General features: G+C 40.1%; 1 protein-coding gene across 4 annotated transcripts in view; it reads right to left on the reverse strand.

The window, feature by feature from the left end:
* The window catches only part of IKKepsilon (I-kappaB kinase epsilon), a 96,783-nt gene that overhangs the window by 64,267 nt on the left and 13,260 nt on the right, over positions 1-19,256 (reverse strand). For 3 of the 4 annotated variants that reach the window (XM_070105121.1, XM_070105122.1, XM_070105124.1), the window contains 5 exons: positions 13,657-13,767; positions 12,258-12,398; positions 8,989-9,118; positions 3,225-3,406; positions 1,090-1,171 (listed from right to left, as the gene is read on the reverse strand). In XM_070105121.1, coding sequence (XP_069961222.1) covers positions 1,090-1,171; positions 3,225-3,406; positions 8,989-9,118; positions 12,258-12,398; positions 13,657-13,767 — 646 coding nt within the window. Of the gene's footprint in view, positions 1-1,089; positions 1,172-3,224; positions 3,407-8,988; positions 9,119-12,257; positions 12,399-13,656; positions 13,768-13,872; positions 14,003-19,256 lie in introns of all 4 variants that reach the window. The other variant, XM_070105123.1, reaches the window with a different exon arrangement.

The following is a 19,256-nucleotide window of genomic DNA, read 5'->3' on the forward strand; positions in this document are numbered from 1 at the left end:
CTTTATTGTTCATAATTATACTCTACAGTCTGATTTCCTGATACTGAAATAGCCCTGTTTTCCAATATAAGACTCTTATATTGTATACCATTCTTGCACAAGACTCTTAGTAAATGGCTCACGAGTTATTTTTTTTTTTTATTAACACACTGGCCAATTTCCGCCAAGGCAGAGTGGCCCGAAAAAGAAAAACTTTCACCACCATTCACTCCATCACTGTCTTGCCAGAAGGGTGCTTTACACTACAGTTTTTAAACTGCAACATTAACACCCCTCCTTCAGAGTGCAGGCACTGTACTTCCCATCTCCAGGACTCAAGTCCGAAATCATAATAAAAAGATTGAAAACAAACTAGGGAACAGGTGGGGTTTGAACCCATGGTGAATGCTAGAACTCAGGCCAGTGTGTTAACCACTGGGCCAGCTGCCTCTAATAAGATTCATCCAACTATTTGGATGAATCTTATTACAACCAGCTGGCTGGCTGGTTGACGTCCTGGCCTGGACTTTTACAACTCACTTGCCATAGGTTGAAACCCCACTCGTTCCCTGGTTTCTTAACAAATAATGGCAGACTTCATAAAATTTGATAACACATAAATTCAGAGACAGTACAGGAGGATCCTGCACATACAGATCCCACTTATCAGCATTCCATGTTTTTAATGGGTTTCAACTGACCCATTGTTTATTATATTCGGTGCTTTTCCACTTTTCCACTGTCCTGTTTCCTGACAAACTTTAACTAATCTAACTTCCAGGTGTATACACCCCAGGATCTGAGAGCCAACCCCTGCAACCACAAATAGGTGAGTGGAACAATCTGCAGAGTGATGTAGTGGAGGCAGGATCCATACATAGCTTTAAGAAAAGGTATGATAAAACTAAGGGAGCAGGGAGAGAGTGGACCTAGTAATGATCAGTGAAGAGGTGGGGCCAAGATCTACAAAATGACCCCTGCAACCACAAATAGGTGAGTACAAATAAGTGAGTACTAGGCGAGTACACAAGTGCATGCTTGTGGGCAAGCATAAACGTATATATAAATACTTGCTTGAGATACTAAAAACATATGTAACCTTTGTCTTACCTATAGACCAAAGGTCTACTCTGGCTCCAAATGTTTTTCCCACCGGCTTTCTGAGTACAGCTCTCTCATACATATCAGGATGCTGGAAAGGAAAATAACACATTTAAAATGATAACAATAATAATTTTCTATAGCCAATTATTTTAGTCATAATTTTCTATGGTCAAGTGAGGTGACAAAGGCAACAAACAAGCTAGGTTGGTAGATAAGACACATAGGCAACATTTAAGCAACGTTTCGCCTACACAGTAGGCTTCTTCAGTCAAGTACAGAAAAAAGGCAGGAAACGTTTCGGAATAAAGTTGCCTAAATGTTGCCTATGTGTCTTATCTACCAACCTGTCGGTATTGTATACCATTTGATAATCAAACAAGTTAGGTAATGAAAGACTGGATATCAGATTGGAGGAAAAAAAAGAAGTATGGAGGAAGTGAATGTATTCAGATATTTGGGAATGGATGTGTCAGCAGACGGGTCTGTGAAAGATGAGATGAATCATAGAATTGATAAGGGGAAAAAGGGGAGTGGTGCACTGAGGAATCTGTGGAGACAAAGGACGATTGTCCGTGGAAGCAAAGAGGGGAATGTATGAGAGTAAAGTTATACCAACACTCTTATATGGGTATGAAGTATAGGTGGTGAATGTTGCAATAATATGGCTGGAGGCAGTCATATCTGAGGGCAATGTCTGGTGCTCATATTATGCACAAAATCCATAGCTTGGAGATTAGGAGGTGTGGGGTTTCTTAAAGTATTATCCAGAGGGTTGAGGAGGGGTTATTGAGGTGGTCTGGTCACTTAGAGATGATGGAACAAAATAGGATAACTTGGAATGTGTGTAAATCTGTAGTGGAAGAAAGGCAGGTTAGGAGTTGTCCTAGGAAAGGATGGAGGGAGGAGTGTAAAAGAGGTTTTGTCTGCAAAGGGTTTGAATATCCAACAGGCGTGTGTGAGCGTGTTAGATAGGAGTGGAGACAAATGGCTTTTGGGATTTGATGAACTGTTGGAGTGTGAGCAAGGTAACATTTTGTGAAGGGATTCAGGGAAACTGGTCAGCCAGACTTGAGTCCTAAAGGTGGGAAGTAAAATGCCTGCACTTTGAAGGAGAGATTAGGATATTTGCTGTTTGGTGAAACACCTAAACTGTCATATCTGCACCCCTATGGCAGGACAGTGATAGTGTGAATGATGGTTAAAGTTTTTCCTTTTCGGGTCACCCTGCCTCAGTGGGAGACAGCCAGTGTGTTAAAACAAAAATAAACTACTGTACATGGTCATGAGACAGACAAAACAGACTAGCAATCATGCCAGAGTGCAAAACATTTAACCAATTTCTATTTCACACTCATATTTCACACACAAATATGTAAGTAAGAAGGGCTGGGTTTAATTTGAACCTGAGGTATTGAAGCAAATTCTTGGGTAACTTTGGGAAAGGGTTAGAAAATCAGGTGGGTGGAAATGATTGGCTTTGAGAAGGACTTGCCTAGTATGGGCCAGTAGGTCTATTGCAGTGTTCCTTCATTATATTCTTGACAATGGTACCTTTATTAACAGATGCTTTCTGCCAACATAAGAACATAAAGAATGAGCACTGCATTAGGCCTACTGGCCTATGCTAGGCAGGTCCAGGTCACAAATGTTATTACTTGATTCATTTCTAACAGAGATGTGAATGAAGGATCAAAGAATAATAGAGGAAAATACAAAAATAACCCATACATATTAGAGACAGAAGCTGATGACACCCTTTCAGTCTAACTTGGATCATTTACAAAGTCACACTGACTTTGTAAATACAGTGGACCCCCGCATAACGATCACCTCCGAATGCGACCAATTATGTAAGTGTATTTATGTAAGTGCGTTTGTACGTGTATGTTTGGGGGTCTGAAATGGACTAATCTACTTCACAATATTTCTTATGGGAACAAATTCGGTCAGTACTGGCACCTGAACATACTTCTGGAGTGAAAAAATATCGTTAACCGGGGGTCCACTGTAGTCAAAGTCAGACCGAAACGTCACCACAAAGTTCTCTCTCCTATGTGCGGGTTATCTGTGCATTGTTCCAGTCATGGTATTGTGTCTTTTTTGTTTTTCAATAATAAACAAAACACAAGAGAAAGTCTCACCAAATATTCCTCTGTGCCATACAGAGACATGAACTGTTGGTCATCCTGAAGTTCTCGTGCTGCGCCAAAGTCAGTTAACTTGTATATTGTCGACCCATCAACATCTATGAACTTCATGATGTTGCCGGGCTTCAGGTCACGGTGAACGAGGTTGTTATCTCGAAGGTGTTTCATACCAGCAGCTGTAAAAATTATGATTATTATTATTTTTTTTTTTCAACAAACCGGCCGTATCCCACCAAGGCAAGGTGGCCCAAAAAGAAAAACAAAAGTTTCTCTTTTTAAATTTAGTAATTTATACAGGAGAAGGGGTTACTAGCCCCTTGCTCCCGGCATTATGATTATTATATTTGTGATGAATGGTTTGAAAAACCGACAAGTTGAAGATTGAGACACTTATGCAGCATATGGGAATCTTTATTCAGGAAACGTTTCGCCACACAGTGGCTTCATCAGTCCAATACAAAGAGGGAGGCGTAAGGAGAGGAGGAGTATGAGGTAATCAGTCCCTCAGCCTGGAGTCAATGTGTTCAGTCCATCAATCTTGAACACATCGACTCCAGGCTGAGGGACTGATTACCTCATACTCCTCCTCTCCTTACGCCTTCCTCTTTGTATTGTACTGATGAAGCCACTGTGTGGCAAAGCGTTTCCTGAATAAAGATTCCCATATGCTGCATAAGTGTCTCAATCTTCATTATTATATTTGTGGAAATTGAAACACCCATAAGGGTGGAGAATTAGACACTTGTGCAACATTTGGGAATCTTTATTGTGGAAATGTTTCTCCAGCCACTGGCTGGAGAAAGAAGAATGGAGAAAGATGAGGAGTTTGACGTAATCAGTCCCTCAGCCTGGAGTCGATGTGTTAAGAACATAAGAAAGAAGGAACACTGCAGCAGGCCTACTGGCCCATGCGAGGCAGGTTCAAGTCATCTACTAGCTCAAGCCACTGACCCAACCTGGCCAGGTCTAGGTCATATCCACTTAAGGAAGGAGCACAATATCAGACCTACTAGCACAAGCTAATCAGGTCCAACTCACACCCACCCACACCCACTCATGTATTTATCTAACCTATTTTTAAAACTACACAACATTTTAGCATCTATGTTCAGACTAAACACACTAATTCCAGGCTGAGGGACTGATTACCTCGTCTTTTGTATACAGTTCTCCAGTCTTCCCATTATGTCCATGAATTAGTATTGATAAAGCCACTGGATGTCGAAACGTCTACAAATAAAGATATGTTGCGCATGTCTCTTAATTCTTCATCTTGTCGGTATTGTATACATGTTCAACCATAATGATCATGTATCAATATACAATAGTGGTGAGAAACATGAAAGAGAAAGAAGTGTAAGTGTTAAATAAAGAACATTAGTAGAAAGGATACTAGTCACAACTACGGGTCCACTTCCCTTTATCCGAAACCCTTGGAGCCAGTATTGTTTCAAATTTCAGAAATTTTTGAAGTTCAGAATGATTCTGAACGCTGCCACATGGCAGCATGACCCAGCACTGAGATGACTGATGCTCCACACTCCATGAAAACCTTCGGTTTTCAGAACTTTTCCAATTTCAGAATTTCGGATAAAGGATTGTGGACCTGTACAGTATTACAAAAGGTCCCTAACGTGTTCATAAGTTGAAGACTTCCTGTATTATGAATATTATACACAATTCAGGTCCCCAACGTGTTTGTAAGCTGAGGACTTACTGTACAAGTTACGGATTTGCCACCTTCATGCTGGGTAACTATCTTAGGTTTCATCTCTAAAGCAACTTAAGATTTAATTTAAGTCTGCCCGAAATGCCTAGCCATGCTAGATGTTGTAGTGGTACACTCTGTAATGCCTAGCCATGCTAGGTGTTCTAGTGGTACAGTCTGTAATGCCTAGCCATGCTAGGTGTTCTAGTGGTACACTCTGTAATGCCTAGCCATGCTAGGTGTTCTAGTGGTACACTCTGTAATGCCTAGCCATGCTAGGTGTTCTAGTGGTACACTCTGTAATGCCTAGCCATGCTAGGTGTTCTAGTGGTACACTCTGTAATGCCTAGCCATGCTAGGTGTTCTAGTGGTACACTCTGTAATGCCTAGCCATGCTAGGTGTTCTAGTGGTACACTCTGTAATTATTATTTTACTACATGTAAACCACACAATAACCAAATTCTGTAAACTCAGCATTGTAATCCTTATAGAGAATAAACTTTGAATTTGAATTTGAATTGAATTGAACTGATTTTGCACCATCATATGGTCGAAACATTGTAAGTCGAACCATCATAAGTCAAGGAGCACCTGTATATGGCTCACAAAATAGCAATAACACGAGTGCAAACGAATCATGGAACAGGTGGGGTTTCAACCCATGGCAAGTGGGTGCTAAAATTCAAGAGGTTCACACACTGGTCTATGAGTTTTTTCACTCACTTGCCATGGGTTCACACCACCACCTGTGGTTTGCAACAATATTTTTTGATGCATGTACCTCATGACAGAAGAATTTAATACTGTCCATGAGAACAGCACAGTCCTGTTACCCTGGAATGTACAGAAAGAAAACTCTAGAATAAATTGGCACTAAAGAATAAGGAAGAATACTCAGAATAAACTGGTAATAAAGAATAAACATTCAGAATAAACTTGTACTAAAGAATAAGGAAGAATATTCATAGAATAAACTGGTACATAAGTACCTACCATCCGACTTACGACCGAGTTCGGTTCCGAGAAGCCGGTCGTAAGTCGAAATGGTCGTAAGTCGAACTTTACTACTGAATATCAACAAAACATTTTTGTAATGACTTTATTTTATTGTTTTATTTTGGTATTTCATGTTTTACTTTACTTTTTATGTTGTTAGTACTGTATTTTATACTGTAAGGTTTAGGATAAACACTGTGTACAACACAAATACTTGTTTATTTCCCAGAAATTTGGCATAAAAAACATGGTCGGAAGTCGAGTGGTCGTAAGTCTAGCAGGTCGTAAGTCGGATGGTAGGTGTATTAATAAAGAATATTTGCTAGCAGAAAGAGAAAGAACAAGATACCATAGCTCTACACTAAGAGAGGTACTTAAGGAATATATCACTAAGAATACTGTAAGAATGGCAGGATCCCAGAATAAAATACAGAATTATGCAGTAAGTAGTGCAACTACTGAAACTATTAAAAACTGCATAATTAAAATTACAGGCGGTCCCCAATTTACAGCGCCTCGCTTTACAGCATTTTGCTAATACAGAAGTTTTCAATATACCCATTCCTCATTTCTTCAGACTTCCTACACTAAATATACAGTGGACCCCCGCATAACGATTACCTCCGAATGCGACCAATTATGCAAGTGTATTTATGTAAGTGCGTTTGTACGTGTATGTTTGGGGGTCTGAAATGGACTAATCTACTTCACAATATTTCTTATGGGAACAAATTCGGTCAGTACTGGCACCTGAACATACTTCTGGAGTGAAAAAATATCGTTAACCGGGGGTCCACTGTATTCACCACTCACAATAAGCTAAGGATGAAAATACTTCAAGGCAAGTAATGTGTGTACTGTACAGTGGACCCCCGGTTTACGATATTATTTCATTCCATTAGTATGTTCAGGTGCCAGTACTGAACAAATTTGGTCCCATAAGGAATATTGTGAAGTAGATTAGTCCATTTCAGACCCCCAAACATACACGTACAAACCCACTTACATAAATAAATTTACATAATTGGTCGCATTGGGAGCTGATCGTAAAGCGGGGGTCCACTGTATATGCATTTTCTAGGCCTGGCTCTATTGCTCACTTAATATATATGCATAGACTTTTATATGCATCTGAAAGTGAAAAAAAAAGCTATGTTTCACTTTACAGCAGTAGCCTGGAACCTAACCTGCTGTATAAGCAAGGCCCTCGTGTACAGCAGTAGCCTGGAACCTAACCTGCTGTATAAGCAAGGCCCTCGTGTACAGCAGTAGCCTGGAACCTAACCTGCTGTATAAGCAAGGCCCTCGTGTACAGCAGTAGCCTGGAACCTAACCTGCTGTATAAGCAAGGCCCTCGTGTACAGCAGTAGCCTGGAACCTAACCTGCTGTATAAGCAAGCCCTCCTGTACAGCAGTAGCCTGGAACCTAACCTGCTGTATAAGCAAGGCCCTCATGTACAGCAGTAGCCTGGGACCTAACCTGCTGTATAAGCAAGCCCTCCTGTACAGCAGTAGCCCAGAAACTAACCTGCTGTATAAGCAAGGCCCTCGTGTACAGCAGTAGCCTGGAACCTAACCTGCTGTATAAGCAAGCCCTCCTGTACAGCAGTAGCCCAGAAACTAACCTGCTGTATAAGCAAGCCCTCCAGTCACCTTACACCTGCTGTCCCTGTTCACTTAGCAGTAAAATAGGTACCTGAGTGTTAGTCGACTGGTGTGGGTCACATCCTGGAGACAAAATTAACCTAAGTTGCAGGAAATACTCTGCATTACCAGGGATTTTCTATATAGTATGTCACTGATGTATAAGTTGCATCATGTACTTGTAGAAATACATATTATTATTATTATTATTACATACTGATACTGATAAATGGATATTTTAAGTAATATGTGAGTCATAATCCTTATAATTCAAAATGCAAGTACTGTGCATACAAACAACAGTTTCCAGCCTACATGCTAGTACATACAGTAACAGAACCAACAGTTTCCAGCCATCATGCTAGTACATACAGTAACAGAACCAACAGTTTCCAGCCAACATGCTAGTACATACAGTAACAGAACCAACAGTTTCCAGCCATCATGCTAGTACATACAGTAACAGAACCAACAGTTTCCAGCCTACATGCTAGTACATACAGTAACAGAACCAACAGTTTCCAGCCAACATGCTAGTACATACAGTAACAGAACCAACAGTTTCCAGCCAACATGCTAGTACATACAGTAACAGAACCAACAGTTTCCAGCCAACATGCTAGTACATACAGTAACAGAAACAACAGTTTCCAGCCAACATGCTAGTACATACAGTAACAGAAACAACAGTTTCCAGCCAACATGCTAGTGCATACAGTAACAGAAACAACAGTTTCCAGCCAACATGCTAGTGCATACAGTAACAGAAAGTTTCCAGCCAACATGCTAGTACATACAGTAACAGAAAGTTTCCAGCCAACATGCTAGTACATACAGTAACAGAAACAACAGTTTCCAGCCAACATGCTAGTGCATACAGTAACAAAGTTTCCAGCCAACATGCTAGTACATACAGTAACAGAAACAACAGTTTCCAGCCTACATGCTAGTACATACAGTAACAGAAACAACAGTTTCCAGCCAACATGCTAGTACATACAGTAACAGAAACAACAGTTTCCAGCCAACATGCTAGTACATACAGTAACAGAAACAACAGTTTCCAGCCTACATGCTAGTACATACAGTAACAGAAACAACAGTTTCCAGCCTACATGCTAGTACATACAGTAACAGAAACAACAGTTTCCAGCCAACATGCTAGTACATACAGTAACAGAAACAACAGTTTCCAGCCTACATGCTAGTACATACAGTAACAGAAACAACAGTTTCCAGCCAACATGCTAGTGCATACAGTAACAGAAAGTTTCCAGCCAACATGCTAGTACATACAGTAACAGAAAGTTTCCAGCCAACATGCTAGTACATACAGTAACAGAAACAACAGTTTCCAGCCAACATGCTAGTACACACAGTAACAGTAATAGTAACAGTAAGCGACCAACCTAGATGTGACAGCACTAGAATAAACTCTCCTTCCTCCAGACCATGACTGTTTTCCGGGTCATCCAATATGTTGAACAGTGAACCTCCAGTACACAGCTCCATCACAATAACTTTCCCTCGGCCCTCTTGCTGGTGGTGGGTTTTTGGGGATAGAAGAGTCTTTATATTACACATAACATACAGTAGGCCTGCCATATCCGCAAGTTCGGTTTCCACCATTTCAGTTAGCCATTGTTTACCCTAGCCAAAAAATAACCATTAATTTTGCTTAATAAACACCAAAGTGCAAAAGTAGTGATGGTGACAGTTGTTCAAAGTCAAAGAGAAGTCGTGAAGTGCTTTCCATCAGTGAATAAAAGTGTTAATTCTCGACTTATTATGCATAATTTATCAACTGAACTTTATCATAGGTATATATGTAAGTGAAAAACTACTTAAATATAGGGTATGCTACTATCCACAGTTTCAGGTATCCACAGTAGGTCTTGGAGTGTATCCCCTGTGGATACAGGGGTCCTACTGTATTTTTAATACAGCCTCTCCTCAATTAATGACAGAATTCCATTCCTTAGACCACGTAGGAAAACGAATTCGTCGCTAAGCAAGGAGCATACTATAATGGTAGTGGGTTTGATGGTTATGTACATTGTAAAACAGAATTGAGGAAATCAGCTCTAATATACATTATTTAGATATGCATACTAGTCAGAGAGCCCATCATAAATCCAATTCATTGGTAAACAAGTACGTCGCTAAGTGAGGAAAGGCTGTATAACAAGACATGCTTAACAAAGTGCAGTGTGCAGTGCCTGCACTCTGAAGGAGGGGTGTTGATGTTACAGTTTTATAACTGTAGTGTAGGCACATCTCTGGCAAGACAGTGATGGAGTGAATGATGATGAAAGTGTTTCTTCTTTTTCAGGTCACCCTGCCTTGGTGGGAAACGACCAATGTTTTAATAAAAAAAAAAGCATAACAATTCGCAATGAGGTGAAATTATTTACAAACATTCTCTCTCAGTCCACAGCAGTATTCGAACCTGCAAACTCAGCGTCAAAGTACACAGTACAGTAAGTCCTTGACTTACAAACACATTGGGGACCTTCTGAATTATGTATAATAATATATAATAATGATATACACAATAATGATATATACACCATACGTACACAAGATTCTCAATGTGTCTGTAAGTCAAGGACTTAGTGTATTTTATCAAGAAGGCCAGATCCTGGTACTGCTGATAAGTCACTTAGTAATTCATAAAGTAATAATCTGAAAAATTATTAACATCATTACTTGCTGTCAAACACATTCAGTCATTCATTGCAGCAACTGATGAATCAATTCAGAATGATGACATTATTTGTCCTTATGTCCATAACACATTCACTCCAAGAAGCCTCGACAATAATAAAAGTATTGAAAATAAAGTACAACCGACATTAAAAGCCTCGACAATAATAAAAGTACAGTGGAGCCTCTGCTTACGAGTTTAATCCATTCCATGACCTTGCTCGCAACTGGATTTGCTTGTTTGCAGAGTCAATTTTCCTCATTTAAATTAATTGAAATGGAATTAATTCGTTCCGGTGGAATTCCAGGCACGAGAAAATACTTTAACGATTTCCCTAATATCAACTCTACAGCTTATTTATCTATCACAATTCATGTAATATGACATAATAAATAATATTAATAACATAGAAACATGATAAATACACTAGAATGAATAAAATACATGTCATTAGGTATGTGGCTAGTGGTGGTGACAGCAGCCATTGTTGTTGGGGTTTATAAGGTCACCACAGCGGCCATTCCTACTCCTGACTACATGTGTAGAGAACCTAGGATAACCCAAAAAAGTCAGAGTGACTTATAAGTGCTACACTCTTAAAGCTACACTTAATTGCTACACTCTTAATGATACACTTTGCCACTGCTGCTTCATGTTGTCTGCCACTGCTACCTCATGATGTCTACCACTGATGTCGCCAAAGAATCGAACATTTCTGCTATTTTGAGCTCAATTTCAAGGTACTTTTCATCGTGAAACCAATTAAAATCATATTTATTTTTGTAGTATACCTTCCATTCTATCACACGAGACCAAATAAAACGAGAATACAACCATAAAAACCATATGAAAATATACCGCTAAGGGGAAGCTAATGGCTGAGAAGTGAACTCCATTATTTATGGTCTGATTTCTTTCATTTTTGGTGTACGTTAAGAAGCATCTTTTCATCATACATTGCCCAAGTTTCAATAAGATAGTCCAACAAACAACTGAGATCCAATTCCCTAGATCAAGAGCAAGAGCCCCCTCACCAGTGTCAATTAACCTCCCTTGAGGCCCGCTGGCATCTGGAAATTTTGCTCGTGTCTGGAAGCAAAAAATCAACCAAGCAGATGCTTGTATCTGGAAAAACTCGCATGTGGATGCACTCGTAAGTAGAGGTTCCACTGTAATGAAAATAGAGTATAACTGACAATAGAAGCCTCAAAAATAATAAAAGTACTGAAAATCAAGTACAACTGACAATCATAGTAATAATAAAACCCCATCAAACTTAAAGTAATAAAATTCAGCTCAGATTCTGGCTAAAAATAAGAATAGTTAATTTTATTAACACATTGGCCATTTCCCACCAAGGCAGGTGACCTTAAAAAGAAGAAACACTTTCACCATCAATCACTCCATCACCATCTTGCCAGAGCCGTGCTTACACTACATTTCAAAATGATAAAAATAAATACAAAAATTGAACCAAAAATTGACCACAATGCTTCTTAATGTTCTCTTCTATATTTTTCAAATGCCTGTTTTCAATATTTTTTTGTTTACGTTTATTTTACAAGAGTATAATAAACTTGTAAACAGTCAAAACTAGTACTGCCTATTTTCAATATTTTTTTACATTTTACGAGAGCATAATAAACTTGTAAACAGTCAAAACTAGTACTGCCTATTTTCAATATTTTTTTACATTTTACGAGAGCATAATAAACTCACAAACAATCAAAACAACCGCCTGTTTTCAATATTTTGTTTACATTTTATGAGAGTATAATAAATGCATAAACAATCAAAACAACTACGTGTACATGTACCTGTTTTCAATATTTTGTTTACATTTTATGAGAGTATAATAAACGCATAAACAATCAAAACAACTACGTGTACATGTACCTGTTTTCAATATTTTTTTACGTTAATTTTACAAGAACGTAATAAATGTATTTCTAAGCAATTATTAAAACTCACGTCCTCCTCTATGGCCAAGAGCTTGACGATACTCTCGTGGTTCACCTTCTTGAGGACCTCAAACTCCCTCATCTGTACTTCATGTGGCCGCATATGTGACAACTGATTGAAAGTCTTGACTGCCACCGGCTCACCTGTATGCTGAAATGTGTGTTAATCTATGTTAATTTTGAGTCCTATACACAAATAACCTGCACATAGGAGAGAGGAGCTTACAATGATGTTTCGGTCCGACTTGGACCATTTACACTCACACTGAAACGTCGTCGTAAGCTCCTCTCTCCTACGTGCGGGTTATTTGTGTATTGTTCCAGTCACAGTATTGTGCCTTTTTTTTTTTTATATTAACCTTTAAACGGTCCAAACGTATATATACGTTTTTTCAACATCTGAAAGCATGTAAAAAAATGAAGATCTTTTTTTTTTGTTTTACATTTGAAAACGTGTAAAAAAACTTTTATCTACATTTTTTTTTGTTATATTTGAAAATATATAAAAAAAAGTAGATCTACTTTTGTAGCTACGAATTTGAACGTCGATCTGTTTTGACCGTTTAAGGGTTAAGAGTCCTGTCAATCTGCTATAAATACAGTAAATCACTGACTTACAAACATTATGCTTAACCAAACCTTTATTGTAAACATAATGAGGGAAAAAATTCCTGAGTCTGCACCTTGATAGCAACCTGAAATTCAACACCAATATCCAACACATAAAAAAAGTTTTTAAAACAGTTGGCATCTTCTCAAAGATGCATTATGATGTATACTGGGTATACATAGGTACAGTATACCCAGTGGTGGACCTACATTTTTGGGGCCCTGAAGCTTGAATTGTTATGGGGGCCCCTTTGCAACCAGCGTTGGGAGTCTATATGATACTTTAAAAACTTTTTAATTTTTATTCTGACAATTATTTTTTATGAATTACACTATAAAATTATTTAAAAAAAAAAAACTTCTCATGCAGTAGAAGGAAATGTTTAAGCAATGTGGACTATATGTGCCACTGGGGCCCCTCTGGGATTAGGGGCCTTCTGGGATTAGGGACCTTCTGGGATTAGAAGCCCTCTGGGATTAGGGGCCTTCTGGGATTAGAAGCCCTCTGGGATTAGGGGCCTTCTGGGATTAGAAGCCCTCTGGGATTAGGGGCCTTCTGGGATTAGAAGCCCTCTGGGATTAGGGGCCTTCTGGGATTAGAAGCCCTCTGGGATTAGGGGCCTTCTGGGATTAGAGGCCCTCTGGGATTAGTGACTTTCTGGGATTAGGGGCCTTCTGGGATTAGCAGCCCTCTGGGATTAGAGGCCCTCAAGGATTAAGGACCCTGAAGCTTAAACTTCATTAGTTTCATGGTAGATCTGCCCCTGAGTATACCATACCCAAACATACAGCACACTTACTCTATTAACCCCTTGGAAGACAGCACCAGTGGCACCCTTCCCCAGGACTGATGTTGTGCACCACACATAACTTGTCGAACCTCGGAGAAATGACATGCCGGACACGCTCACCTGACATGTTAAGATGTAGAAATTACACACATGAAAAATACAGAAGCAATAAAATTACATTATATACAGTATTATACTGTACTTGGATTAAAGTGTCATAAGAACTTGTGGATTCAGGTAAACCAGTTAGTCGGACTTGAATCCTGGAGGTGGAAGTACAGTGCCTGCACTCTGAAGGAGAAGTGGGGATGTTTGCAGTTTGGAGGGGAATGTGAACTGTAGTATCAGCACACCTCTGGAAAGACAGTGACGGAGTGATGGTGAAAGTGTTTCTTCTTTTTTTTGGAGTTACCTTACCTCTGTAGGAGGCAGCCAATATTACAAAAAAAAAAAAAAAAACACTAATAAATGCAAAGTGAGAAACCATCTGGAGAGAATGTCTAAGAGAGATATGAATACTTCGGCTTCAGTCGTATCTGCTGAAGAGGGTCTCTGAGGTTGAAATATATAGACCTCTCTTACCCCTTTCATATTTATCACTGCATATATTACAGTGGACCCCCGCATAGTGACTTTAATCCGTGCAAGAGGGCTCATTGTTATGCGAAATGATCGGTATGCGAATGAATTTTCCCCATAAGAAATAATGGAAATCAAATTAATCCGTGCAAGATACCCAAAAGTATGAAAAAAAAATTTTTACCACATGAAATATACATTTTCCTACACACAAAGAGAAGGATACATGCACAGTAGTAGAGTAGTACATGCACAATATATATTGTGCATGTACTACTCTACTAAATGAAGAATAAATGACACTTACCTTTATTGAAGATGCAGCAATGACTGATGAGACACTGTGTCCTGGGAGTGCCTTTTCCTCCTGAGTACTGTAGGTCCTGTTTGGCATTTTCTTCCAGAACAGGCCTTATCACACTGTGTATGCCACTACGATTCTTAAATCTCTCAAACCAACCTTTGCTGGCTTTAAATTCACCAATATGAGCACTAGTTCCAGGCATTTTTCCCTGTTCACCTGAGTGTTAGTCGACTGGTGTGGGTTGCATCCTGGGAGACAAGATTAAGGACCCCAATGGAAATAAGTTAGACAGTCTTCGATGACACTGACTTTTTTGGGTTATCCTGGGTGGCAAATCCTCTGGGGTTAATTGTTTCTTGGTATTCTCAATAAGCCACACCAACAACGGTGCTACAGCAGCAGCAGCAGCAGCTGACAGTGATACAGCAGCAGCAGACGATGCTACAGCAGCAGCAGACGGAACTACAGCAGCAGCAGACGGTACTACAGCAGCAGCAGCAGCAGCTGACGGCGGTACAACAGCAGCAGCTGACAGTGCTACAGCAGCAGCAGACGATGCTACAGCAGCAGCAGACGGTACTACAGCAGCAGCAGCAGCAGCTGACGGTGGTACAACAGCAGCAGCAGCTGACAGTGCTACAGCAGCAGCAGACGATGCTACAGCAGCAGCAGACGATGCTACAGCAGCAGCAGACGGTACTACAGCAGCAGCTGACGGTGGTACAGCAGCAGCAGCAGCAGCAGCTGACGGTGGTACAGCAGCAGCAGCAGCTGTACCACCAATAGTAGCGATGGTTGATTGGGGTTTATTATACAACCTGGCCAGCTCGGAGACACGCACTCCACTTTCATACTTATCAATGATCTTTTTCTTCATCTCTATAGTAATTCTCACCCTTATTGCTGTAGGGTTGGCACTAGAAGCTTTCTTGGGGCCCATGGTCACTTATTTTGCAGATAAAATCACCAAAAACACTGTAATAATACGAAATGTTCCGATTGTATGCTTGGATGTTACCGCGGAGGCTGGCTGGTAAACAATGCCACCGGCGGCACATGTGAGGCTGGCTAAGGGCGCACATTGGACGCGTCTCGGATGAAGAGCGGTGAGCGGGTTTTTGAGCGGTATGCGAGGCAAAATTTTTGCGATAAAAGCGAGCAGTATGCGGATTGAACCTTATGTGATGCGTACGGTATGCGGGGGTCCACTGTATATTTAAGATTGTTTCCAGAATTTTAACAAACTTATATATAAAAAAAAAAACCATGAAAATAAGTCACTTTGCCTGACTTATGTTGGTGGGTAATTTACACTACGCAATTTACACAACAGCCTCTCCTTACTTAACGAAAGAGTTGCATTACTAAGACCATGTTAGTAAACATATTCGTTGCTAAACGAGAAGCATACTATAATGGCCATGGGTTTGTATCAACCAGATATTGTTTTAATGTCACCTTTGTACCATTTGTAACATTTTTTGTGTTTTTTAAATGTCTATATAGTAGTGTACTGTATATTGTAATAAACAGAACAGAGGAAATCAACTCTAATATATATTACACCTACCATCCGACTTATGACCTGCTCGACTTACGACCTGCTCGACTTACGACCTGCTCGACTTACGACCTGCTCGACTTACGACCACTCGACTTACGACCGTGTTTTTTATGCCAAATTTCTGGGAAATAAACAAGTATTTGTGTTGTGCAGAGTGTTTATCCTAAACCTTACAGTATAAAATACAGTACAGTGGACCCCCGCTTAACGATCACCTCCAAATGCAACCAATTATGTAAGTGTATTTATGTAAGTGCGTTTGTACGTGTATGTTTCGGGGTCTGAAGTAGACTAATCTACTTCACAATATTCCTTATGGGAAAAAATTCGGTCAGTACTGGTACCTGAACATACTACTGGAATGAAAAAAGTTCGTTAACCGGGGGTCCACTGTACTAACAACATAAAAAGTAAAGTAAAACATGAAATACCAAAATAAAACAATAAAATAAAGTCATTACAAAAATGTTTTGTTGATATTCAGTAGTAAAGTTTGACTTACGACCATTTCGACTTACGACCAGTTTCTCGGAACCAAACTCGGTCCTAAGTCAGACGGTAGGTGTATTTAGGTATACTACATACTAGCCAGAGAGCGTGTCGTAGTCAAAGTTGTTGGTAAACGAGTATGTCGCTAAGTGAGGAGAGGCTGTATTTTACTTATGTGTACTGAACCTTAATAAACTTATTTATTTACTAATCACTGGTCTCTTATACCTGGAGAGTATACTTCCTCGAGAGTATACCTGGAGAGTTTATCTTGACATTACTATATCTTTAGAGTATTCCTGGAGAGTATACCTGGAAAGTATACCTGGAGAGTATACCTGGAGAGGATTCTGGGGGTAAATGCCCCCGCAGTCCAGTCTGTGACCAGGCCTCATGGTGGATCAGGGCCTGATCAACCAGGCTGTTACTGTTGGCCACACACAACCCAACGTACAAACCACAGCCCGGCTGGTCAGGTACTGACTTTAGGTGCCTGTCCAGTGCCTGCTTGAAGACAGCCAGGAGTCTATTGGTAATCCCCTTTATGTATGCTGGGAGGCAGTTGAACAGTCTTGGGGCCCTGACATTTATTGTGTTGTTTCTTATCTTGCTAGTGGCACCCCTGCTTTTCACTGGGGGGATGTTGCATTGTCTGCCGAGTCTTTTGCTTTCACAGAGAGTGATTTTCATGTGCAAGTTTGGTATTAATCCCTCTAGGATTTTCCAAGTTCATATAATAATAATATAATATAATAATAATAATATCTTTATTTACTACAAGTACATGTACGAGGTATACAGTCCTAGCTGACAACAATGACATACTACTATGTAGAAAGCCCCTTGTTATGCTCCGCATGTCGGGCAAATTAGGTCAGTGTCCCAGGATGTGACCCACACCAGTCGACTAACACCCAGGTACTCATTTTACTGATGGGGAACATAGACAATAGGTGGAAAGAAACACGCCCAATGTTTCTACTCTGGCTGGGAATCGAACCCAGGCCCTCGCCGTGTGAACCGAGAGCATTAACCACCAGGCCACCAGAGCCCAATAATCATGTATCTCTCCCAGCTGCGTTCTAAGCAGTACAGGTTGAGGAACTTCAAGCATTCCCAGTAATTTAGGTGAAGGTTCTCTGTACATTTTCTAGGTCTGCAATTTCACCTGTCTTGAAAGGTGCTGTTAGTGTGCAGCAACATTCCAGCCTAGATAGAACAAGTGACCTGAAGAGTGTCATCATGGGCTTGGCATCTCTGGTTTTGAAGGTTATCATTATCTAGCCTCCCATTTTTCTAGCAGATGCAATTGACACAATATTATGGTCTTTGAAGGTGAGATCCTCCGACATGATCACTCCCAGGTCTTTTACATTAGTTTTTTGCTCTATTGTGTGTGGTTGGAATTTGTTTTACACTCCAATGTAGTTTTAATTTCCTCACATTTTCTGTAACAGAGTAATTGAAATTTCTCATCATTGAACTTCATATTGTTTTCTGCGGCCCATTTGAAGATTTGGTTGATATCTGCCTGGAGTCTTGTTGTCTTCAGTGGAGGACACTGTCATGCAAATTCGGGTGTCATCTGCAAAGAAAGATATGGCGCAGTCTCTTATATCCCTGTTTATGTCAGATATGAGGCTGAGGAACAAGATGGGAGCAAGTACTGTGCCTTGTGGAACAGAGCTTTTCACCGTAGCTGCCTCGGACTTTACTCTGTTGAATAATACTCTTTGTGTTCTATTTATTAGGAAATTATAGGCATTTACCAACTTTTCCTGTTATTCCTTTATCATGCACTTTGTGCACTATTACGCCATGGTCACACTTGTCAAAGGCTTTTTCAAAGTCTGTATATATTACATCTGCATTCTGTTTGTCTTGTCATGTTGCACTGGGTTGGATGACTGATGGGTATCTAAATGGGTGTGATCTTGCTTTTTAGAACACTTTCAAAGATTTTTCTATGGGACATTAGCGAATCGGTCTGTAGTTATTTGCTACTGCTTTGCTGCTCCCTTTGTGGAGTGAGACTATGTATACCTGGAGGGTATATCCTGGGTGGCTAACACTCCCTACCCTGGGTTATCCTGGGTGACTAACACTCCCTACCCTGGGTTATCCTGGGTGGCTAACCCTCCCTACCCTGGGTTATAAGAACATAGGAACATAAGAAAGGAGGAACACTGCAGGAGGCCTGTTGGCCCATACTAGGCAAGTTCTTTACAATTCATCCCACTAACAAAACATTTGCCCAACCCAATTTTCAATGCTACCCAAGAAATAAGCTCTGACGTGAAAGTCCAACTCAAATCCAACCCCTCCCACTCATGTACTTATCCAACCTAAATTTGAAACTACCCAAAGTCCTAGCCTCAATAACCCAACTAGGTAGACTGTTCCACTCATCAACTACCCTATTTCCAAACCAATACTTTCCTATGTCCTTTCTAAATCTAAACTTATCTAATTTAAATCCATTACTGCGGGTTCTCTCTTGGAGAGACATCCTCAAGACCTTATTAATATCCCCTTTATTAATACCTATCTTCCACTTATACACTTCGATCAGGTCTCCCCTCATTCTTCGTCTAACAAGTGAATGTAACTTAAGAGTCTTCAATCTTTCTTCATAAGGAAGATTTCTAATGCTATGTATTAATTTAGTCATCC

Source organism: Cherax quadricarinatus, chromosome 97, assembly GCF_038502225.1.
Source record: "Cherax quadricarinatus isolate ZL_2023a chromosome 97, ASM3850222v1, whole genome shotgun sequence".
NCBI classification, from domain to species: domain Eukaryota; kingdom Metazoa; phylum Arthropoda; class Malacostraca; order Decapoda; family Parastacidae; genus Cherax; species Cherax quadricarinatus.